Source organism: Dasypus novemcinctus, chromosome 18 (assembly GCF_030445035.2).
Source record: "Dasypus novemcinctus isolate mDasNov1 chromosome 18, mDasNov1.1.hap2, whole genome shotgun sequence".
In the NCBI taxonomy this organism is placed as follows: Eukaryota; Metazoa; Chordata; class Mammalia; order Cingulata; family Dasypodidae; genus Dasypus; species Dasypus novemcinctus.
In genome coordinates this window covers 70,891,498-70,915,478 of record NC_080690.1, presented here as the reverse complement: position 1 = coordinate 70,915,478, position 23,981 = coordinate 70,891,498, and the positions used below count along the sequence as shown (strand labels likewise).

Here is a 23,981-nt window from a genome sequence, read left to right as displayed (position 1 = left end):
GTGGGGGCAGCTCCAGTGGGAGGCTCCGGGGCAGACTCAGCCTGGGCCTGCCCTGCCTGTGCAGGGGTGCCATCTGGGCGCAGAGCCCTCCCCTGCCAATGGGGAAGATGGAGCCCTGAGTGGCCTCTGTGCCTCAGCTTCCCTCTCTGTGGCAGAGTGGACCAGATCACTCCAGCCTTGCAGGGCTGTGAAAAAGAACTTGGCTCAATGGGGGGCAAAGGCCCCACTTCTGAGGCAGGCAGACAGCACCCAGGTGCCCTGAGCAAAGACCGTGGCCAGGTCCCCAGCACTTCCTGCCAACAGTGAAGGCTCACCCACAGCTCACTGCAGTCCAGGAACTGTCCTCAGTGCTCCTCTGGCCTTGAATTTGCCTGGAAAGAAAGGGCTGACAGCTTGGCTCAGGGTAACATTTCATGAAATCTTTAATGAAATTGGGGGAGGGACACAAACAGCAGAGGGCAGTGGGGACAGGCTTTGGACAAAGGAGATGGGCGGTAGGCTGAGCAGGGTGGGGGGCTCTCCTTCCCTGCAGCAACCCTCCCCCAATCATCCCACTGATGGGGGAGGGGAGTGGGGAGGCGGAGCCATAAATATGTCCAGACTTTCGAAGAGGCCAGGAAGGGGTGGAGGTGGCTGGGGTCTCAGAGAGGGGGCAGGGGCAGGCCTGGCCCACCCTTGTCAGGAGGCCCCGGCTCCTTGGGCGGCCGGGGGGGCCCGGGGGGGTCCCCAGGCTTGCGGCCGTGCTTGCGGAAGTAGCGGTAGCGCTGGACGTAGGCTCGCACCAGGTTGCTCACCTTCACAGGGTTGATCTCCCCGCTTTTGCTGTGGCAGATCTGGGGGCAAAGGGGACGGGGGGAATCACTGCCAGACCCACGGGGCCGCCAGCCTGCAGAGCTCAGCTGGACACCAGGGCCACTGCTCCAGAGCCAGGCTGACGTCCCACTTGTCCCGTGGTGAGGGGCTGAGACACCCGCAGAACGGGTGCAGGCAGGCGGGGGGACTCCCGGCCCTTCCCGCTGCCCCCGGCTCACCGCCCCGGGCACAGCCGCCTGCACGGGTGCCCCCACCTTTCTACCCCTTTGTGGCCGGCCCCACCTTGTGGACGGCCTTCCTCAGAATGTCCTTGTACTCCTCCTTGGTGATGTCCTTCTTCTGATAGTACGGCTTGATGGCCAGTTTTACCTCCTCGACCGCCCGCTCCTGCGTGTGCAGCTTCTTCAGATACTGTTGAGGGGGTGGGGGACAGCAAGGGCCAGATGAGCTCCCGTGGGATCCCCAGCCTCCACTCACCTCTGCCTGCTGGTTTACCCACCGTGACCCTCCACTTCCTAGAGGAGAAAGTCCTGCCTAGGCTCTGCCCTGGGCACCCCCTGCTGCGGCCGCCCCGGAGCACAAGCCAGGCCTGGGCCTCAAAAGCGGCGCATCTCCTCTCAGCACGCGTGTGCCCTGCCCTCACCGAGTTCACAGTCTGTGGGCAGACAAGCAAGCACCCGGGCTTCAGTCAGTGCGAGGCTTATCCCCAGACTGCAGGCGGAAGGCATCGCAAGGCTGTTCCGTAGGGGAGACACCCGGCTGGATCTGCACAGCTCTGCGCTGGCTCCCAAAAGGCCGGTCCCACTGAGGGCACGGCAGCAGGCTGTGGCGCTGGCCATGGCGGTGTTGGGTCCTGGGTTCCCTCACCCTCCAGTGCTGAGACTGGATTAGTGAAGGGACCTCTGGGAGCCTCATTTGTAAAATGGGGCCAGTAGCTATGGGGAGGACACAGCCCAGGCTGGGACCTGAGAAAGGACCCGACTGATGAGACCTGGGCAGGACAGGTGGGGATGAGACAGTGGGGAAAGAAAGTCCTGCCTCGTCTGGAAGACTTTCCACCTGTGGCCACCAACCAAGCAGAATCTGAACACTGCAGGGATGGAGCAGCTCGCTTCTGGCCTCAGTTAAAGCTCAGCAAGAGCAGAGCAAGGAGACTCTGAAGAAGAGATCACAGAGACCAAAGAGCCGGTCCTCTGCTGTGATGTCTCCACAGGCCCAAGGGACAGTCTCCTGAGCACCAAGCCCAGAATGTTGCCCTCTCAGCCGCGTAGGTGATGGTCCCCTACCCCCTCCCAGGACTGTGGAAAGGTGGGAGCAGGTAAAATAAGGCGTGGGAAGGCAAGGCCCACAGGCTAAGAGCCTTCCGGTGCCAACATCCCCAAATGGGAACAGCTGACCAAGCGACAGGAATGCAAACGGTGTGCTGAGCCGCAGAGGTGCTCCTCAGCATTCTTGTCAGTTCTGCGGCTTTCCAGAAGGAATCCTCAGGCTCCCCTGGCCCAAGAGGAAGTAGGTTCCCAAAGACCCACAGCCAAAAGCACGGCAACTGAGGACGAGGCCAAGTGACCAAGGTCTCAGCCGCTGGCCACGGGGTCCTTCTGCCCCTGCCCTGCAGCACGTGGCGCTGGCCGTAGACACGTGACTGTCTAAGCTCTGCCCTCCCCCCATTTCTCCAGCGGGAACCCATTCTGAATTAGTGCTGGTGTTGCACAAGAGGTGGGTCGGGGTGGGAAACACCAGCTTCTGACTGTAGGTGGTGGACCATGTTGGCGACTCAATCAGGTCCCCCGTAAACGAGTTCAAGTCTTGGTCCTCATTCCCGGGGTGAGGGACCCATTTGTAAGCAGGGCCTTTGAAGACTTTGTTAGTTAAGGTGCAGGTTCATTTGTAAACTAAAGGCCTTATGAGCAAAGGAAATTCAGACACAGAAGCCAGAGAATGAGGCAGGCGGCCAGGGGAGGCGGCAGGACGCAAGCCCAGGAGCCCCCTGGGGGCAGCAAGCCAGTGCCAGGACCACACGCTCTGGGAGAAAGCACAGCCTGGCGAGACCTTGATGTTGGACTTCTAGCCTCCAAAACCGTGAGACAATCAATTCCTGCCACTGAAGTTGACCCATTGTGTGGTATTTGTCATAGCAGACCTGGCAAACTAAGACAGACCTTAACAGAAAAACTAGCTCTGACCAAAAGGAAAACACAGCTCCCAGAAGCCCTGGGGCGGGCCAGATGGAGCATGTGGACTGGAACCGCGCCTGGTGCGCCCAGCATCCTCTGCCTCCCTCCGCCTGGGAACAACTTCTTGATTCTCTTCTGAGAGCCACCATCCCCCCAAGAGAGAGGTAACAGGTACACCGGAGGAGGCATGAATACCTGTAAATGTGTACATCCCCACACATATGTAAACACACACATATACACATGTGCATGCACATTTTAAAAAATATCCCAGCACCCATTTTCCATTCATCCATTTGAGTAGAATTTTTGTTCCCTGCAGATTCCCAAGTTGTGAGTCTCAGTCCATGCCTGCTGCATCAGTAGCGGCCATCCCATTTGGGCCCTGCATCTGTGTCTGTGTTCCCTGCAAAACCGTCACCTCCCCCGACCCCAGCTCACCTTGTCTGTGTCCCCACGTCCCTCGGAGCTGCTGCTGCCTTCTCTCTTGTCAGACGCTGCAGCCAGCCCTGTGGGGGTGGGGGGGGTGGAGCCACAGCCCCCCAGGGGGAGGCTGCCGGGAAGCAGGTAGCTGGAGGGGCCAGAGGGCAGACCCAGAGAGGGGGGCATCGGAGCTGGTGTCACCCCCAGACTTGAGGGTGGCTTCCTGTGGCTGAGGATCTGGGGGAAGAGGGTGGAAGGGTGAGCAAAGGAGGTGTGGGGAGGGAACAGTACCACCGACCCACCCTGACTTCCAGCAGTCCTGGGGGACAACAGGGTGCCCTTTGAGCCGATACACAGCCCCAAGGCAAGGGGACAAGAGAAGGGGCTGTAGGGACCCCTCCCCGGGTGCCCACCTGGTTGGTGGCCTGGATCAGCTCCTGGGCCTTCGCCCGGCTAGCCAGGTTGGCTTCTTCCATCTTGAAGAGAAGCGCAGTCACTGCAGGGGTGGCGAGCCCACGAGGGGGCAGTCAGCGGAGTAGACGCAAGAGGAGGTGGACAGCCTCACCTAGGCCCCCTCTGCCCAGCTCCCACCCTGGGTTCCCGGACAAGTCTCATGCGGGAAAAAGGGGCTGCAGCTACTCAGAGAACCACCTTGCCCGGGCTCCTGCTCACCACGCTCTCTCCAGCCCCTCGGCTGTGCCTGTGCCGGCTCCACTGCAGGTGGACAGGGAGCAGGCTGCCCTCCCCACCTGGGCGGGGTGGCCGCCACCTGCTCCCACCCGGCCTGCCCCTCTTCAGGGTACGCAGTCCACCCCTCTGAGCGTACGCCTGCGCCCTCCAGAGCCGCCCCAGTGTGGCTGTCCTTCCCCATCCTTTCTAGTCTGCCCCGTCTGCCCGCGTCTGGGGGTCACTCACAGGCCAGGACGCCGCTGGTGGTGCAGTCCACACCGGCTGGCAGGTTCCATGGCATGGGTGGGGGCAGCGTGGGCAGTTGGGAGACGCGGGGGGCCGGGCCGTCCTCCGCCCCCGAGTCGCCCGCTGTGGAGCCCGCGCTGGGGGCAGCGCTGGGGGCGGCGGCGGCCGTGCTGGTGGCGGTGGTGGTGGCCGGCTGCTGCTCCTCCTCCTCCTCTTCTTCTCCCTCCTCCTCCTCCTCCTCCTCCGCCCCACCACGACCCCCACCTGCCTCGAGCGCCTCCTCGGGCAGGAAGGAGACCTCGGGCGTCTTGCAGCTGCTGTCCACAGTCTGAGAGTCCGGGGTGAGAGCGGGGGGCGGAGGGGCGGCCTTGGGGGGCGGGGTGCTGGGGGCCTTGGCCGCCCGCTCCTCGCCAGACCAGGAGGTCTCCTCGGCCCCCTTGGCCCCGGCCGCCTGGCTGCAGCTGTCCGCCTTGGACTTCTTCAGCAGCATGGGGCCGCCACTGCCCCCGCCGCTCCCACTGCTCCGCACCTTTTTCCTGGTCTTGGAAGGCTTGGTCTTCCCCTTGGTCCCCTTAGCTTTCTTGGCCCCGGCCTTGGCCTTGACCTTGGTCTTTTTGGGTTTGGTGCTGCCCGGAGCTACTTTGGCCACCTCGGCCGGGGCCCGCTCGTCAGGCTTGAGGAAGGGAGAGCGGCTCTCGCGGTCGCGGCTGAACTTGACACCAATGGAGCCCAGGCTGGCGGCGGCGGCCTCCTTGGCGGGCGTGGTGCTGCTGACGCCCTCGCGGATCAGCACAGCCACCTTGGACTGCAGCTTCACCTTCCGAGAGGAACAGGAGGACGACGAGGACGAGGAGCCTGAGCCGCTGCTGACCGGGGGCTTTGGTGGGGGCCCCGAGGGGGGTGCCGCCTCCTTGGGGGGCCGGGCTTTCTTGGATGCCCTGTCCCTGTCCCTGTCCCGGTCACCCACGTCCAGCGCCTTCCGCCGTGACCCCTTCTCCCGGGAGGACGAGGAGGAGGAGGCAGCCCCCGCCCGGCGCCGGTCCTTCTCGCTGCCTTTGCCGCCCCGCTCCTCGCCACTCAGCCCCTCCGAGTCGTACAGGACCTCGCGTTTGGGCGGCGAGGTGGGGGCGGGCGAGGCACCCCGGGGGTCGGGCTTGTCAGGCCGGCCCACCGTGATGGTCCGCTTGATGGCGAAGAGGTCGTGGTCCGTGAGGTCCTGGATGGAGGGCGGCACGGCCCCCCGGCGGCGGCTGTCGCGCTCCCCGCCCGAGGTGGGCCCCAAGGGCTGCTGGGCGGGCGTCAGGGCCTTGTCCCCCGCCTCCCCGGACCGCTTCTCGCCCCGCGACCGTGACCGCTTCTTCTTCTTCTTGCTGCTACCACCGTCCCGGTGCTTGCCACGGTGCCGCTCGCGCCTGGAGGAGGAGGACGAGGAGGTGGCCGGGGGTGGGGAGGCCGAGCGCCGCCGCCGCCGCCGCTTCTCCCGGGACCGCGACCTCCGGCTACCGCCCCGGCGGCGCTCAGCGCTGCGGGAGCGGGAGCGGCGGCGGGCAGAGCGGGAGCGGGAGCGGCGGCGAGCGGAGGACGAGGCGTGCGAGCCGGGCTTGCGGTCCCGTGAGCGGTGCTTCTTGGAGTCCCAGGAGGCGGCGGGGGCCGGCGGGGCGGGCTGGGTACTGCAGGAGGACGAGGCCTCCTTGGCCTCCCCGCCGCCTCGCTTGTGCTCCCGCTTGGACTTCTTGCGGGTGGGCGGGCCTGGGGTGGCGGGGGCGGCCGGGGCGGCCGGGGAGGGCGAGCGCTGGCGGTAGCGCTCCCGCCGCTGGGTCAGGATCTTGCGGCGGAGGTCCAGGCTGCCCCAGCGGGTGTCGGCGGCGGGCGGGGCGGGGGCGGGCTCCCCGAGGTCCACCTGTAGGGCCCCCTCGCCGTCGGACTCCGCGTGGAGAGACAGGAAGTCGTCGCCTTCGGGTGCCCGCACGGCAGGCGGTGGGGGCGGGGGCTGTGCAGCAGGAGTGGCCGAGGACGTGGGGGCTAGCCGGGGCGCCCGGCTGCTGGACCGGAAGAGCGAGGAGAGGGCCGCCCTGGGCTCCTCCTCGGGCTGCACGATCTCGCCCTCCTCGATCTCCGAGTCGGCGGGGGGCAGCAAGGCAGGTGGGAAGGCAGCGCCTCCCGCCGTCACCACCTCCACTGAGACCGTGCCTTCCCGACAGGCCTCCGCCTCCGTGCCCACCACGAAGACGCGCCGGCGGGTGGCGCCGTCGGCCCGTGTGGAGTCCACCTGGGGCGGGGTTCCAGGCGCTGCCGTCGGCTGTGGGGGCGGAGGGTCCGGCGGGGGGCTCTCATCGCCCGGGAAGTCCTGGCTCAGGCTGTTGTCGTCATAGATGCCCGCCAGCGTCTCCGAGATACGGCTGATGCTCTGGGACAGGCCTTCCTCCTCTTCCTCCTCCTCCTCCTCCTCTTCCTCGTCCTCCTCCTCCTCCTCCGGCGAGGGAGTCCCGGCTGACGAGCTGGGGTTGGAGCCGGTAGGCTCGAAGGGGTCGTACTTCTGCTCCAGGGCGGGCGGTGGGGAATAGGCCTCGTCGGTGGGGTGGAAGGGGTCGTAGATGTCGAAGCGGGGCGCAGGAGGGGCTGGAGGGGCCGGGGGAGGTGGGGGCGGGGGCGGGGAAGGGGAGGAGGATGAGGGGGACGGGGAAGGGGAGGAGGAGGCAGAAGAGGGGGCGGGGGGCGGGGCAGGTCCCCCATCTCCAGTGCCCAAGGTCAGGAGATGGCGGGCACAGGCGAGTCGAGACGTGTGGGACTGTGGAGCAACTGCAGCAGAACAGGGCAGAGGGTGACGGGGTCAGCAGGCAGGCCGGCGCCCTCCGCCACCACCCACACTGCCGCTGGAGCTTTGCTGTGACCACTCGACACAACGGGCCCCACTCCCTGCCGGTCCCAGGAGGCAATGCGCACAGGACGCTCACTGCCTTCCCCAGGTCATGCCAGGAGCACAAGGCCTGGGGGCGCCTGAGCCCGCCCTCCCCCATCCTGAGACAGGGCAGTGGCCTGACACTGGACAAGCGCCCTCCCTGGAGCTTGGGTCACCCCGAAAGATGACAAGGAGAGGACACAGGCTTGGCAGAAGAGCCTAGACTCAAAGCCAAGTCCACCTCCAAGGCCAAAAGCAAGCTGTGGCCCATTGCTCTGGGGGGAGCTCTCCTGCCTGACAGAGGCAGCACAGCGAGGTGGGAAGGCAGACACCACCCAGGACCACAGCCAGGATCGGCGGCGCCAGGGATCCCGGCCACGGAGTCCTCCCGGGGCCTTCGTGCGGCCGAGCGCGCCCACCCAAAGGGCCCGCGTGTTCTGGGCTCCGACTCCTCAGTCCTGCCTGCGGCCTCCAGGCTTTCCTAGCCTTGCCAGCCTGAGGCTTTGCCACGCTCAGCACCATGTGGTCTCCAGTCACATGCGGAGGTGCTGGATGGCCCCGTTCGGGCTCCAGGCCCTCCTGCTCTGACCCCAGGGGCCGTTCTCCAACCGCAGTGCCAGGCTGCCAAGGACGGCCACGGCAAAGGGCTACTTGGAGCCAGGGAGGACGGCACCAGGAGGCAGACCAGCGAGGAGGCCAGCGAAGGGGCAGCACCAGAGGCAACTTCTAGCTGGACTCCACCCTCACCAGCAACATGCCCTCCAGTAGGCAGCTCGACCTCCTCTGCCTCGGTTTCTCCTCCGTGAAACAGGGATCCGTTCATCCCCTCAGCGCATTTGTGCTGACCACCTGGTGTGTGCCAGGCACTGCTCTGGGCTTTAGGAATAGAACAGGGGAAGCGGACGTGGCTCAAGTGATTAGGCTCCCATCTACGACATGGGAGGACAAGGGTTCGATCCCTGGGGCCTCCTGGTGAAGGCGAGCCGGCAAAGCAAGATGATGCAACAAAAAGAAACACAAAGGAGAGACAATAAGAGACACAGCACACCAGGGAACTGAGATGGCAGGGAAGACCGGAAGCCTCTCTCCTACTCCAGAAGGTCCCAGGATCGGTTTCTGGAACTATCTAATGAGAAGACACAGAAGAACACACAGTGAATGGACAAAGAGAGCAGACAAGAGGTAGAGGGAGACAAAAATAAATCTGGGAAGCAGCTGTGGCTCAATCGGTTGGGCTCCTGTCGACCATACGGGAGGCCCTGGGTTCACCTCCTTGTGACGGCAGGCTCGCCCGCACGCCGTGGACAGCCAACTCAGCAAGGTGATGCAACAAAAAAAGGGAGACAAGTAAAACCACAGAAGATCACTCAGCAAATGGACAGAGAGAGCAGACAACAAGCAAGCCGCAAGGGAACGGGGAGAAATAAATAAATAAATAAAAATAAATTCAGACACACAGAAGAATGCAGAGCGAATGGACACAGCGGGCAGACAACCAAGCCCAAAGGGGGGATTAAGAAAAAAATGTTAAAAATAAATAAATAAATCTTTTTTTTTAAAAAAGGAATAGAACAGTGAGGCTGATAGAACCCCTGCCTTCAAGCTCATGTTAGAGTGTGAAGAGATGAACATCAATGAGCAAAGCATCAGGGCTAGGGCCACTGAGGGCTACAGGGCAGATCAGGCAGGGCTGAGTCAGAGGGGAGAAGGGGAAGGGGCTGCAACAGCACATTGGGGAAGCAGATGTGGCTCAAGAAGTTGGGTGCCTGCCTACCACATGGGAGTTCCCTGGTTCAGTTCCCGGTGTCTCCTAAAGACGACGATCAAGCAGCAAGCTGACATGACAGGTTGGTGTGGCGGGCTGACACAACAAGATGATGTGACAAAGAACCACAACAAGGAAACATAATAAGAGACACAACAAACGGCAGTGGAGGTGACTCAAGGCATTGGGCGCCTCCCTCCCTCATGGAAGGACCCGGGTTTGGTTCTCAGTGCCTCCTACAATGAAGACAGGCACATAACAAAGAGACACAGCGAGCGGACAGCAAGTGCAAACAACGAGGTGGGGGTGTGGAGAAATAAGTTTAAAAAATCTTTAAAACAAAAAGCAGCATATTGGCGGGTTAGAGAAGGTGTGCCAAGAAGGTGACACGTGCAAAGACCTAGACAAGGGTGGTGGAGCTCCCCTCCCCTCAAGGGGATGCGAGGCAGGCAGGGGGGCACTGCAGAACAGGAAGACCTGGGCTGGCACCTGGCCCCCGGCTGGCCTCGGTGAGCACAAGCCGCCACGATCACGGTTATCGCTGTCACTGGTCTAAACCTGCCAAGGCCTACAGACCTGGGCAGCTGCAAACACAAGACTGCTGCTGCTTTGTACCATTTTTGTCTCAAACTGAGTTTTATTTTCTTTTCTGTATCTCAATCTTTTCCAAATGAAAACAACAACAACAAAACACTTCAAATAAGAAAATAAAGTGAACAAGAAATTCCATAGTGCCCCTGCAATGCTCAGATCAGGGTCTGCTGACTCACACTGGGGGCCAGCTCCAGGCCACAGCCCGGGTGTGAATGAGCAGTCCCGGCCCACAGCTGCACCTTCCTCTACCTGCTACTATGGAAGATTTAGCACAAAGGCAGAGTCGAAGAGTTAGGACAGAGACCTGACGGCTCCTGCAAGCCAAGACCATCGACTACCTGGCCCTTCACAGAAGAAGGCTGCCGAGCCTTGATGAAATCCCTTCCACACCACCTAGTACACCTTAACAGCAACGGCTTCTCAGCAGTGGCTGCTGAGCCTGTGACTCCATTTGCAAATACAGACAAGCCTGACTCCCGCTCAGCTCCTACGAGGGGAACCTGGCAAGAGCCTCCCTGGCGCCTGGGGTTGGAGAGGCAGTAGCACCCACATTTCACAAGGAGGAGAAAAAAGCGCAGCCCAGGGCCTGACACTGAGGAAGAGGCAGCTGTGCCTACAGAACTGCATGGTGACAAAGCCACGGGAGGACTTTTGTGAGCTCCTTCCCCCATTAAAGCAAAAATGCAAAATGCCAAAAATCATATTTTACCACTGGGTCAGTATAGAGACAAAAACAGTCCAGGCTGGATTCATGATCATATATTCACTATTACTAGTCCTTTTGTTTTTTGATTTCAAAGAAAATCACAACACTTTGGTGGGTCCTCAAAGGATCATAGGTCCTAGGCTGAGTGCCTAATGGCTTAGCAGACTCGGCAGCCACCACCAAAGGACGTGTGAGCTGGCACAGAGGGGCATGCAAGACGCGTTCTGGGGCTGAACAGCTCACTCCTGGCTGACCGAATGCTTAACCTGCACCAAGGGCACCTTCTTCTCCTGTCCCAACACATGTGCTGGGCAAGGAAAGCCTGGCCCCGGGCTCCCATCAGGCTCCCAGGGCCCGCGGAAGCCGCCACAGCAGCTGGAAGCTTGGGGAGGCAGCAGCTCTGGGAGTGAGCCGCCCATGTGTGTTAATGCCGCCTGGTGATTCTGATGCAGCTCAAGTTTGAGAAGGCCAGGTCTACCCTGCTCACAGGGTTATGCCTGGACGTGGGACTGGGGCGCAGACCTCTACACAGGCTGGCACACATCACAGAAGTAAAAGTCTTGAGCTCGAGACTTAGACAGAGCCAGGCTGGGGACCCAGGACTGCCACTCAGCGCTGGCTGTGACCTCAAGCAAGTGATACCGCCTCACTTGGACGGTTTCCTCAACTGTGAGAGTTCCCCTCCCAGACAGCCGACTCCCCAGGGCAGTTATGCTCGTAAGGACGCGGGCGTGACAGGCGCCAGAGCGCCTCACACGGTGCCCGCACGTGCACGGGAGCTGCTAGCACATCACTTTCACTTTGCGCATGTCTGTGTGTACACAAGATGTTCATGACCGTCTAACAGGAAAAAGGACGTTAAGATAAAGGTTTTACTGTCTAAACGACGTAATCAGCACAGTAATCAGCACAACTACCGCTACTAGAAAGACCAGGCCACCTCCCATACAACCCTGAGGCTGCCCGCCCAGCCCGCCCTGCCCCACGTACCCGTTTTGCCCGTCCTCCAGGCCCTGAGGCGGGACAGCAGGCTGGGCATTGGCAGAGGGATGGGATCCCTGTCTCCAATTCGGACCTCAGCCACCAGCTCCAGCATGTCCTCACTTCTGTAAGATGGAACGGGTGGATGAGCTTGGGAGGGCAGCTTCCACGCTGCAGGGCCTCTCCCACGCCCGCTGCCTGACTACTTACTCGCCAGGCTGCAGGTCCAGGCGGCTGGGAACCCAGGTATCCGGGGGATCCAGAACACTCACCAGCCCCGCGAGGAAGCCATCTGCGGCCACATCCAACACCTAGAAGAAGCCGGAGGCTCTACGCTGTCCCTGCTTACGTGAGGACCTGGAAATCCCATTTCCTCAGGAACCCAAGAACACGTGGGGAGCCGACCAATTCACTCCCGAATGCCTTTAGGAGGTGGGCCCAGACCCCGGGCCTCGGCCCTCCCACACTGCCCTGACCACCACCACAGACCCGGCAGATCCAGCCCCCAGCCCCCTCTTACTCACAGCAGCCATGTCAGTCCCCCCTGATTCCTGGGCGCGGGGCTCTGACCGTGGGCTCCGGCAGCGCCTCCATCGAAGGCCATGGCCTCGCGAGCTGTCTAGAGAGAGAGATTTAAATGAAGCTGGGGACCAGCTGCCAAGCCCAGTGGGGAGAGGCGCACAGCACCCTCTACTTCTTGGCCACCAAGCCCAGGACCTCCCAGGTCCACCCTGGTCCCCCCACCTCTCCCTGCTCCCGACTTGGGGCCCAGAAGGCTTCCCACTCCCACTTCTGAGGATGCCTCACTTGATCACAGCTCTCTCACCTGTCTGTCCTCCGACCTGTCCCAGGATGAAGTCCAAATGCCTCGGCTTGGCACTGGAGACTTACTGTGACCTGGTCCCCGTGGGCCCGACCTGCCGCGCCTCTCACTTCTTTTCACTCACTTACCAGTATAGCACCCCAGAGAACAACTCCACCCCAAAAACACACCCGAGTGCAGTGCACACTGCTCCCTCAGCTGCTGAGGCTTCCTTCCTCACCTGATGACCCTAACACGTCCTTAGACACCCAGTTCACGTGCCACCCCCTCCAGGAAGCTTTCCTTGGCCGTCTCCCTCCAGGGAGCCCCCTGCTTCCTCCCGGTCCTCCAGTTACCGTGCCACGTGATTGTTTCTCCCCTATGCCTGACTCGGAGCCCCTCAAAGGAGGCCCTGCTGGGTCTGATCCATGTGGGGCTCCCAGTGCCAGCACAAGGGAGGCACCGGGAAGGCAACATGATGGACTCTGGGTAAAGAATGCAGCCGTGGGGCAGGGAGCTAGGGGCAGTCAAAGGCATCGTACCTTTATCATTTGGCAGATCCCCCTGCAGGGAACTCCCCACGGCCTGCTGAATGGCCCGCTAAGGAAAAAGGCAGGAAGGGGGCAGAGGGAAGGGGAGTCAGAGGACTCGAAGTCCAGGCCCCCAGCCCCTCCCTCCCAGCTGTGCCCAGGAGTCGGGGCCCTGGAAGCGGGACTCCCAGCCCCCTCCTCCCTCAGACCCAGGCATCCAGCAGCCTCACCAGGATAAAGGCAGAGGGAGAGAGCGTGGGGTCTCTGTCTGGCGGGCCATCGCCCCGATCCTCGCCCGACTCCTCCGTCTTCCCTCGAGACTCATCTTCCTCCTCCATGGTCACCTGGTGGCCAAAGGGATGAGAGTTGGGGATGGAGGACGTGACGACCTTGCGGGCCTGTGACACTGACTGCCAGCGTCCTGTCCCCGGGGCAGCCCTCTCTCCTCTGCCTCCTCCCAGCTCACCCATCTTTGGGCGGGTACCAGGCCCTGTGCAGACGCCTGAGGGACTAGGTCAGTTCTCCTCCCCTGTCTAGATTTCAGCTGCCTCCTCTGTCAAAGAGAGGCCACCCAACCTGCTGTGTTAACACTCCTTTCCTCAGGTCCTGTGGCTTCCCCCCAAATCTTCCCAACTGTGTTCTCTACCTTGTGGCGGCCAACTCAGCGCTCTGTTAGGATTTCAAGTAGTGTGCTCCACAGTCCCATAAAGTCACTCAGCCCCATGCCTCAACCACCACACAGCGCTGAAAGCATGGACTGTCCTCGAGGGTGAGGAACCAGGGAAAGTGTACTTGTACAGGAGGCATCAAATCAAACCATCACAGACTGTCCGCTAAGCTGTCCCGGTGCTTGCACAGGGAAAAACATCACCCTGCAGGAAGGCATGCTGTCCCTCAGGTCCCACAGGAGGCGCTCACCTATCTGCCTATCGCACGCAGAAACTTTCTGCCATGTCACAGAAAGTCTCAGATTTTACTGTCCACGCAGCCAGGTGGAAGGTCAGCCTTCAGGCTGCCAGGGGGTCTTGATGAGGGCTTCAGAAGATAGGATTACATCACCTGTAGGCTCCCCCAAGTCCATCAAATATGCCACTCTGAAAACAATACCCAATCTCAAAATTCCTCTGATGCTTCCCAATCCCTAACTCCCAACTCTGTTGCTCCTCTGTAAAACAGAAAAACAGTAATATCTACCTCAGAGAATGGTTGTGCAAATTTAACAGAGGCTGCCCCTGCAACACACTTAGCACCCCCCAGGGCTTGATATCAAGAAATAGTACCATCATTAGCCTTAAGGTGGGCCTCCCCTACACCTCACCTCCCCTACCCCCTTAGCTGTGCGTCTGAAAAGGAAAGACTTGGGCCCTGGGCTCACAACCCCCGCAGATTTTCCAACTACCCAAAGCTCCCACGCTCAGTGCCCCAGCTCTCTAACGGATGATGGCCCCTTCCCTGGTTCCCTAGCAAGCCCACCCGCTCAGAGGTGCTCCCAACGGGCCCTCTATCCTGGCCCTTCCCAACACCAGACCCTCCGACGTGACACCCTTCCACCATAACCTACTTGATCCCAGCTTCACTGGCCAATCTTTATCAATACCCTCGGCCCCTGGGACAGTTCCCTGCCCAGAAGCTGCTCTCTAGCACCTGCCAGGGAAGCGTAGGCTCCTTGGAACAGAGCTTGTCACATAAGAGAAGCTCAATCAAGATCTGCTGATTCGCCTTACAGATCACCTAACTCTCTGTAATGTACGAAGATGCACCCTCACTCATTTCGACATGCTCCCAGCTCTGCAGATGGGCCCACAGTCCCTTGGGTCTTTCATACAGAAGGCAAAGGTGGCCCTGCAGACACTACTCGGCCCCCAGATCAGTGTTTCCCAAACTACAGATACTGATGGCAGTCCACAAAAATCTTGTTAGAAAATGACAAGTTGAGCACAACAGGAAATTTTTCACAGTACATCACAAGCATTAAGTGGAAATATTACTTCATGGGACTCAGATTAAACATTTATGTATGTAATGAACTGGAACTCAATGAAAAATGTATTTCTTACAGTACATCAAGGTCAAAAGAGTTTGCAAAACACCAGACTGGATGAGTCCAAATGATCCTATGGACTTTCCCAAAATAATGTGGACTAATTTTAACACTCTCTCCATAGGCCTCGGGCAACGCAGAATTTAAAATCCTTTTTTATTTGGATTACTTTCTGAAGGGCAAATACATGTGGACTGGGCAAAATTTCCAACAGCCGCTTCAGTCTTAATACTCCACATGTTTATCTGGTCCCAAAAGGCATTCGAATTTGCTCCAGACACAGAAATAGCCCCCTGGCAGAGGTATCCCGGGTACCTCTATTACCAGACCCTGCCCCCCCTGTAGTCACACCCAAAGCCACCTAGATGGTTCCAGGCCCTTGTGACTGCCCCCAACCTCCTGTCACTCCGAATGGAGACTCCCCAGCCCTTGGAGACCCTAGCAGGTCTCTCAGTGCATCTCTGTATCTACCTCCCGGCCTTGATGGGCTCATCCCTTCCCTCTGGATGGCCCTCAATAACTCTCCAGCCCTTGAACACTTCTTCCGGGCCGCCAAATGGCTCCAGACCATGTAGACAAGCGGCATCCTCAGGCCAGCTCCTGTAGACACTCCCCAGTCTTAACAAGACATACCCCAGGCGTTCTAGATGGCTCTGCAGATAATCCTCAGCTTTTACAGACCTCCCTTACCCCTTAGGGACAGAGCTCAAGAGCTCAAGATGGCCCCAAACCCGCTACAACAGACCCTTGCCTCCGGTCAGCCCATACAGACGACCTACGGTGCCTACAGACACGACTCAGCCCAGCGGTGACAGAGGGCAGGCCCCAATCTCGGTCCAGACGTTGTGGATGCTGGGGGCGTCCCGCAGACGAGGACCCCCCAGCACCCACCGACGCGTCCCGGGGCCCTGACAAGGCCCCCCGCTCGACGCCAGGCTCCGCCGCCGGTGCCGGGCCGAGGCCGCCCCGCTAGACCCTCCAGGCCCCGCGACGTGCGGCGAGGACCCCGGGACCACTAGCGACCCGACTTCGCCCCGCCCACCCCCATAGGCCCGAGCCCCGCGGCCCGAGCCGCCGCCGCCATCTTACCCCGCCGCTCGGGCTGCGGCTCCGGCCCCGGCGCGGGGCGGGGCGGGCTGGGGCGGGCCTCGCGAGCAGAGGAGGCGGACAGGAGGCGGGACGAAAGCGCCGCCGAGCTTGCCGGGACTTCAAGTACCCAGCACGGAGCCGTGAAGGCTGGTGGGAAGGCGGCCGGACTCGGTTTCCCGGCAGGCAATGGGGCACACGGACGAAGGTACGCGCGATGCACGTCGGGAAGCGTAGTTCGCGCGTAGCCTCCGTCGTACATGCACAGCAAGCGGGTGAGAGGTGAAGTGGGCGGGGTTGCGGTAAACCGCGACGAGGCCCCACAGTGCTCTGCGCGCGCGCGGAAACAGTGGCGGAACCGGAAGTGACGACGAGGCGCGCCGCGGACGGACACAAGGGAATTGTAGTTCGGTGGAGTGGGCCTGGAGGCGGGGGGAGGATTGCGCAGGCTGGGAGTCGCCCCGCCCACACCCCGGGGCTCCCAGAACACCGATCCCTCAGTCCTCTCTAAATTTAGAACCCAGGAATCCGGCCGTGCAGCCTCCTCCTCACTCGGAAAGAGAAGTCCGGATCCCGAGTCCTCTCATTCAGGGCAATGGAGTCCGGACTCCAATTTCCCTCCTCCCTCAGACCCAGGAATGGGGCTTCCAGGTCTCTGCTCTCTCAGACAGGGGATGTCGCACCTTACACGAACATAAGAGTCCAGACTCTGCCATCCCAATTCCCTCAGACCTAGAATTCCGGGTCCCCAATCCCTCCAACCCCCCTGGATCCAAGTGTCTGGGGTCCCAGCTCCCTCCTTTACCGAACCTAGTGGTAAGGATCCCCAATCCCCTCCTCCTCGGGTCCCAGGAGTACAGGCCTCCAGCGCCATCCTCTCCCAGGAGCCCAGAAGTCTGGACCCTCAGCGCCCTTCTCTTCCAGGATCCAGAAACCCTGGCCCCAAGCTCCTCGTGACCCAGGCGTCCGGGCCTGAGCGAGCTGGCTCACGAGTTAGGAATGCAGTGATCTCACAGCTCCTCCCTGCCCCGTTCCCCGGCTGACCCCTCCAGGGCCCCATCTCTCCTCCCAATCTGTCTTCCGTTTGGCTGGGAGAGCGGGAACCGGAAGCCTGGGTCCCTTAGCGGGCGGAGACTCCAGGATCCAGCCCCGACGCCCGGGTCGGGAATTTGGCTAGGATCCCAGCACGGAGGTGGAGCTTCCCCTCCGGACCCTCTCCTTCCTTGGAGCGCGCCTATATACGGCCGCGCGCCAGCCGGCGAGCCCCGCCTGCCAGGTCCAGGCCTCGGGATGGTGCCGGGAGGAACGGCAACCCTGGGGCTCTATTTGCATAGCCCCGCCCCGAGCGAGCTTCCCGCCCCGTCGGCAGAAAGAATGAGGACTCCTATTAGCATAGCCCCGCCCCCAGACGGCCCGCCCATCGAGAGCGCGTGGCGCCGCTTGGGGCGAGCAAAATGCGCTCATTAGCTTATCCCCACCCCCTTCGGAATTCCCCTCGGCCTAGAAGGCCGGCCCCCTGCTCATATTAGCATATCCCCTCCCTTTCCCCCCCCGGCCTTGCCTCCTCCTTCAGGGTCCCGAGGCCGGAGTCCTTCTGGCCAGAGCTCATGACTATGCAGTAGGCTCATTAGCGTAACCCGCCCCCAGGCCCCGCCCGGCCGGCCACCACCACCCCCCCACGGCGGTAGCAGCGGCGGCAGCAGCGGTGGCGACATGAGCAGCGGGGCGGCGTCCGGGACGGGGCGGGGGCGGCCCCGGGGCGGGGGGCCGGGGCCGGGGGACCCCCCACCCAACGAGACACACAAGCTGGTGGTCGTGGGCGGCGGCGGCGTGGGCAAGAGCGCGCTGACCATCCAGTTCATCCAGGTAGTGAGCCCTCACCCTGAGGGGTGTCCCCGGGATCCAACACTGAGCCCTTTGGGGGAGCCCCAAGACCCCAATTTCCCCTGGACTTAACCCTGGGACGTTTCTTTGAGGCTCTCTAAGCTCGCAGGATCCCCTCAGATTGGGGCCCTGCGCCCCCTGAGGGCCTCCACCCCCTACACGCGGGACCTTCCTCCTAAAATTGCATCCTGAGATCCACCTCCCCAGTACCCAAGGCCCCCCCTTCCCTGCTAACCTGACCTTGAGCACCTCCTGGGAGCACCCCAAACCCATAAGAACCTCCCCACTCGGACCCTAAGCACTCCCCTCTGGGCCTCCACCATCTGGGTGCCACCTTACCCCCCTCCCCAGCCGCAGCGCCCCCAAATCCCAGACCTGGACTTTCCCCTGGCCCACCCGGAGCCTCGCTGGGAGAATGCCTTTGCCCAAACCCCGGAGCTCCCTCTGGTTGGGTTACTTTGCCCCTGAGCCCCTTCTGGGACCACCCAGTCCTGAGGGAGATACGCTCCAGCCCCTGCTTTGAAAGAATTTCCCCTCTTCCCCTCGGACCCAAGAGATTTTAAAAAGATCCTGCTCTTTGGCCATTGCAGAAAACCCCAAGTCCTGGAGCTTTGCCATCCCACCAGACCCAGACCCTGACCCCCACTCCCAAATCAAAAAGAACACGCAGCCCCTCCTCCACCGTTGACCTTCCCTCCACTCGCCTCTCTGAGCCCCTCTCAGGAGCCCCGATATCACCCAAATCTTCTCCATGGAAGACGCCCCCAGATTCTTGACACCCACCAAAAGAGCAGCTCCTTGGGAGTTCCTCTGACCCTATAAATTTGTCCCAACGTCTCTAGGACTCTCTAGACGGGTGCACCTATAGTATGTGTTGACAGATCTCTCAAATGCCCAAGAGCCATGGGAACCTCGCTCCCGCCCCCCCAGCCTCTCCTGCTGCCCTCCCGGAGCGCACCCCTGAGCCCCCCCAACCCCTGCCAGCCACAACCGCCCGAGCCTGGCCCCACACCCTCCCTTCCAGACCACCCCTCCCCTAAGGGATAGAGCAGCCTCAAACTTCCCACCCTTTCTGTCCTGAAACTCCATCCTTGCCCAAGAAAGCTTGGTCCCCGTCCCCATCTCAGAGAACCCCTGGAGAGGTGTCTGCCCCCCAGAGGCTCCCGCAGACCCCCAAGAGACCCCAGGGAGCCCCCCTACCCCCCGCACAGGAGGCCCTGCCTGCCCCAACAAGCGCCCCAACCCTGGGCCCTTTGCACCCAGGGGCGGACCCAGAGCTGGCCCAAGGCCTGGCTGGAGGCGGGTGGGACCCAGGCAGGAAGGGAGGGGCCCGGCAGGCGGGCGGGGCAGCTTCTCCGCGGTCGGATTGGAACCAGGACCTTCCCTTGGGAGGTGGCGCTGGAGGCTGGAGGAGGAGGAGGAGGAGGGGGAGGCAGGCGCAGGGAGGCTGGCTGTTGTTCCAGCCCCAGGGCTCCCAGGAACTGGGCGCTTGCTGCGGACCAGGCCCGTGTTTAGCACTTTGCGGGGTTTTTTCCCCGAATCTCCCAAGCCCTGGTGCTATTCTTAGCTACATTTTATAAATAAGGAAACTGAGGCTCAGAGAAGGGAAGTGACTTCTCCAATGTCACACAGCCAGGAAGTAACGACGATGTGGGAGATATACCTGTACGTCATACCAGAAAGAGGGAGAGAGGACCAGGGCACTCACACAGAGAAGAGGGAAGACACCCAAGGAGGGAACGGGGACCCAGAGAGATGGAGAGAGACCCTGAGAGGAGGGGGCCAGGTAGATGGACCCAGGGGAGGTAGGGGCACAGAGGCCAGGGACAGGGCTGCACCACCTCTGGGGGCACTGTAGTAACAGTGGCCCCCCCCACCAGTCCTACTTCGTGTCTGACTATGATCCAACCATCGAGGACTCCTACACGAAGATCTGCACCGTGGACGGCGTCCCGGCGCGGCTGGACAGTGAGGATGGCAGGGAGTGGGGGGGTGGGGAGGGCTGAGCACGCGGAGGGGGCTGGGGGGGCCCATGCCCACGTCGGCCCCCCTCGCGTCTCCGCAGTCCTGGACACGGCGGGCCAGGAGGAGTTCGGCGCCATGCGCGAGCAGTACATGCGCGCGGGCCACGGCTTCCTGCTGGTGTTCGCCATCAACGACCGGCAGAGGTGAGGGGCTGCGGGCGGGGCCGGCGCGGGGCCCCGGGGCCCGGCTGGGGCTCACGCTCCGGCTTCTCCCCCAGTTTCAACGAGGTGAGCAAGCTCTTCACGCAGATCCTCCGCGTCAAGGACCGCGATGACTTCCCCGTCGTGCTGGTGGGGAACAAGGCGGATCTGGACACGCAGCGCCAGGTGGGGGGCCCCTCCTGCCCCGGCCCCCACCGCACCCCCACTGGGCCTGGGAGGCTCCCCTCCGCGACCTCCTGTTTCTCCCAGCTTCGGCACCTCCTCCTCGGACACACCTCACCAGCTGTCTTATCCTCGCGCCAGGCTCTGCGGTCCCCAGCTTGGGGACACATCATCCACCTGTGCCCCGACTCTCTGCACCCCGACCCTAACTCTGTTCCCATGGCCGATGCAGCTCAGGCTTGGTGTGCCCAGCCTCCCGCCTGTTTCCCCCTCCACCGACCCCCCAGCCTGCCCCTCCCCTCTTCACAGCCCACCCTTGGCGCCCCGGCGCCCCCAGGAGAAAATCCTGGCTCTGCCGCCTGCTTGGTTTTGTCCTCTCTCTCCTTTCCCACTGCTTCCCTGCGCAGAGCAGTTCACCACCAGGGCTCCTCTTTTAGACCAAGCCTGTGGGGATTTCCGGCCTTCAGGGCTTAGCTCGGGCTGTCCCCTCTGCCTGGAAAACCCTGACTTCTCCTTCTTGGCCCGACAAGCCCCGAGTTTAGCGCACGCTCAGTAGGCGCTTCCTAAACTCCTCCAAGTGAAGTCAAGCCCTCCCTCAGTGTCCCCCAGAATCCCTTAACCGCGTTCCACGTGGGCTCCCAGCCGTGCCCGCGTCACCCCTAGGAGAGGACACCCTGGCTTCCTGCCCCACCCGGCTGGGGGCGCCCGAGCGCAGGCACCTGAGTCCCCCTGTGTGTCGCCGCCCCAGGTCTCCCGATCGGAAGCGTCCGCCTTCGCTGCCTCCCACCACGTGGCCTACTTCGAGGCCTCGGCCAAACTGCGCCTCAACGTGGACGAGGCGTTCGAGCAGCTGGTGCGAGCAGTCCGGTGAGCCGAGCCGCCTTCCCTCACCCTCGTCCCCGGCCCCCGTAGCCCAAACTCACCTGCCAGTGGCCTCCTCCCCCTTGCAGGAAGTACCAGGAACAAGAGCTGCCCCCCAGCCCCCCCAGCGCCCCCAGGAAGAAGGACGGGGGCTGCCCCTGCGTCCTCCTGTAACCCCGGGCATGGGAGAAGCCACCAGCCTGGGCAGCTCTCGGGACCAGCCACCCTCGTCTTGCTGGGACCTGAGGCCCTCGCCAGCCTCAGTGTCTTCATCTATGTCTCCCAGAACACACTACCGCCCTGACCCCCCTACCTGGCCCCCGGCGGCCAGCGCCACCGCGTGCCTTCTGCCAACACCTCCTCTCCCTGCCTGCACCCCCGGTGGGGGGGGAGGCGCTCCCGGGCATCCGGGTCACTGCTGTATATATCTCCCCTCCCCCAGATAAATAAATGTCACTGCCAACATCAAGGAGTGTTTTCTAAAGAGGAAAGAGCTCGGGGCAGAACGTGGGCAAATCCGGGGTGCGCGCGCACACACGCAGAAGCTTCGCCCCTGCCTAGCACTGTCAGGTCTAGCACCCCTGGCTTGGCGAAGGGCAAGGGACAGAGAGTAGGTGGAGCCAGGTGTCAGACCCAGCAGCGGGGTGCAGTGGGCAACTGGACCCCCACGTCCCCTTCCACAGGACAGTCCACCTTTTCCTACATTGGAGTGGGTTTTTTTTGGCGGGTGGGAAGGGGGTTTAATATCGAAACAATTTCCTCCTACAATGTTTGAGAACAGCACTGTCCAATATGGCAACCAGAAGTTATGTGTGGCTATTTAAATTTAAATGATATAAAATTAAAAGCTCTGGTCCTCAGTCACACCAGGCACATTTCTAGAGCTCAGTAGGCCCATGTGGCTATCCTAATGGACATTTCCATCACTGCAGAAATTCCTGTTGGACAATGCCCTGTAGAAGGTTCCAGAACCTTGGAGACAGGCAGCAACGGCGATCAAATTTGTCCACACCCCTCCCATCCCAATGTATAGTGAGAAAATATTTTTGGCTTGAGAAAGAAAAAGGGACAGGTGTACAGAACAGTGCCCAAGTAGCTGGCTGGCAAGTTCTCCATTCCAGAAAGTTCCCAGAAAGGATGACGAGTCTAAACCCTGAACTCAGCGTGGGGCCTGTGTGGACACACATCTGAGGTGTCTGAAGGCCACGGCAAGTAGGTTGACAGCACTCTTCAGTCTAGAAACCCAAAGCTCATCTATGCCCTGGGAATCCTTGAACTCCTCCACATCCAAACCAGGCCCCCAATCCTGTCCTCTGTTTGCTCTCCTGGACAGGTTGAGCCAGAGCAGCAAACCCCCGCTCGCTGCCCCTGGACCCCAACACTTAACACTCCAGGACAGGCTCTGGAGCCTTGGCTTCTCCCTGACAGCCACCTTTCAGTGACCTGCTCCCCCCACCCCAATGCTTGCTAAGTTTCCCCAGAACCTCTGGACCCCTAATGCCTAAATGCTCTTCTCGCCCCCACCCCAGAACCTGGCCCCGGGGCAGAGAATGGAGGGACCTGCATGGGCCCTGGAGCTAGGTTGCCTGGGCTCAAATCCAGCTCAGATCTGTCTCCTCTTCTGTAAATTGGGGGTGTTAGCAGAACCTACTTCCCAGGGCAGATGAGACACTGTGTAATGTGAAGCAGCAGAACGCCAGGCACGCACCAGGTGGCAGAGCTCGACGACCACAGCCCAGGGCCGTGAATGTCACCATTTGCCAGAGGAGTACACTGATCAGCTAAATATCCCTTTCCAGGTTCCATTCTCCCAAGATGCTGGGCCTGCCTTCAACATCCCGCCCTGGGAAGCAGGGCTCACACGTTTCAGGCCACGTGTTCACACTCCCCCTAGACCCAATAGGAGGCGTGGGGGCAAGGACTAAGGGGCCATCAGTTCCCCAAACCAGACCCAAGTGACGCTCCTCCTAAGCCCCAGCCAGGGCCAGGGAGCCACCCATGGGAATGGGAGCAGCCCGCCCACCCAGCAGGGGGGCAGTCTTTCCCACGTTGTCAGAAGGCACACAAGTTCTTGGCCACGACACCCACTTCTTACAGGTCAAAGATGCCCCTTGAGGTGACAGAAGCTACCGCTTGTCCCCATAAAAAGGGACACACACAAAGCCACGCCCCCGGCAGGCCATTTTTTTGGAGGTCTGGTGCCCACTGCCTTCCAAAGCTCACCAGACAGCTCCAGCCTACCCTCAGAGCGGGGCTCCCTTGGAGTGGGGCTCCGGGCTGGCTGGCTCCTGCCCTTCCCCGTCAAGGATTCTAAGTCTCTCCGGGCTTGAGTGTCTCACTCTTCAGCGGCCATTGTCCTCCTGTGTCTTCCTTCCCTTCTCACGTCTTGGACCCCTGGCAAGCCTTCCAGGGTCTCCTGCTGGTAGTTACAGCTGTGCACCAGGCAGTGCCAAGGCCTTCAAAGGTGGGGGCTGTTTCCAACTTGCCATGTGGGTAATGGGGCTGGGATGGCCTTCTACTCAGGCAGTAAGAGGGTTGCCTTACCGCGCCCCCCAGGCACTCCCTCCACTTTCTGGGCCAGAGCTCTGGCCTGGGACAATCCCAATCCTGGCAGCTTTGGCCCTGCCTTGCATCCCAGCCCCAGGCCCTGAAGGTCCACACACAGTCGATGGGTGCAACCCCATCTGCCTCTGGCCATGTTCCAGGCCACCAGCGGCTCACCCCCAACTCTGTTAACTCGACGAAGTTGACAGTCCCTCCTTGATCTTCGCCTTACGCTTCTCTATGCTGTCTTCTATATTACGAACCCTCGGTTCTAGAAGCTACAACTTCAACCAGAAATCTAGAACACTGACGATCCACTCTCAAAACTCACACTAGGTGTCTACCTCCTGAGCCATCTCGAAGGATGACACCAGGGTTCTTGAAGGCCAGGGGCCCACCTTCACCAGTGAGGACCCAGGCTCTAGAAACAACAGACTATTCACCACTTTACAGGCTGGGTTCTGGAATACTGCCAGTTGGCCACCCAAATTTTATTACCCTTTGCTAGAACATTGAGCTTCAAATTTGAATGTGCACCGAAAAAGTGGATTGATTCAGATCTGAGGAGTGGCCTGAGGTCTACGTTTCAACTCTCCATGGACCACACTTTGAGTA

At 61.2% G+C, this 23,981-nt stretch overlaps 2 protein-coding genes across 7 annotated transcripts; one reads left to right on the top strand and one right to left on the bottom strand.

The window, feature by feature from the left end:
* Positions 1 to 404: 404 nt before the first annotated feature.
* Positions 405 to 16,746, bottom strand: SCAF1 (SR-related CTD associated factor 1). 6 transcript variants are annotated; one of them, XM_004472607.5, is made up of 11 exons: positions 16,535 to 16,746; positions 12,833 to 12,946; positions 12,615 to 12,672; positions 11,795 to 11,889; positions 11,481 to 11,581; positions 11,280 to 11,395; positions 4,326 to 7,124; positions 3,824 to 3,906; positions 3,429 to 3,647; positions 1,096 to 1,224; positions 405 to 833 (listed from the first exon to the last, which is right to left on the bottom strand). In XM_004472607.5, exons 1-11 carry the CDS (start codon positions 16,601 to 16,603, stop codon positions 642 to 644), a joined length of 3,975 nt encoding a protein of 1,324 aa, XP_004472664.2. In that variant the 5' UTR covers positions 16,604 to 16,746; the 3' UTR covers positions 405 to 641. The 6 variants fall into 6 exon arrangements, with proteins under 6 accessions (XP_004472664.2, XP_004472666.2, XP_004472667.2 ...); XM_004472609.5 differs by having other exon boundaries at positions 16,540 to 16,742; XM_004472610.5 differs by lacking the exon at positions 16,535 to 16,746 and adding an exon at positions 15,733 to 15,803.
* A 670-nt stretch (positions 16,747 to 17,416) lies between these two features.
* RRAS (RAS related) lies at positions 17,417 to 21,291 on the top strand. Its single transcript, XM_004472626.3, has 6 exons — positions 17,417 to 17,595; positions 19,494 to 19,581; positions 19,679 to 19,781; positions 19,856 to 19,964; positions 20,710 to 20,828; positions 20,912 to 21,291. The coding sequence occupies exons 1-6, from the start codon at positions 17,443 to 17,445 to the stop codon at positions 20,994 to 20,996; spliced, it is 657 nt and encodes a 218-aa protein (XP_004472683.2). The 5' UTR covers positions 17,417 to 17,442; the 3' UTR covers positions 20,997 to 21,291.
* Positions 21,292 to 23,981: the final 2,690 nt, after the last annotated feature.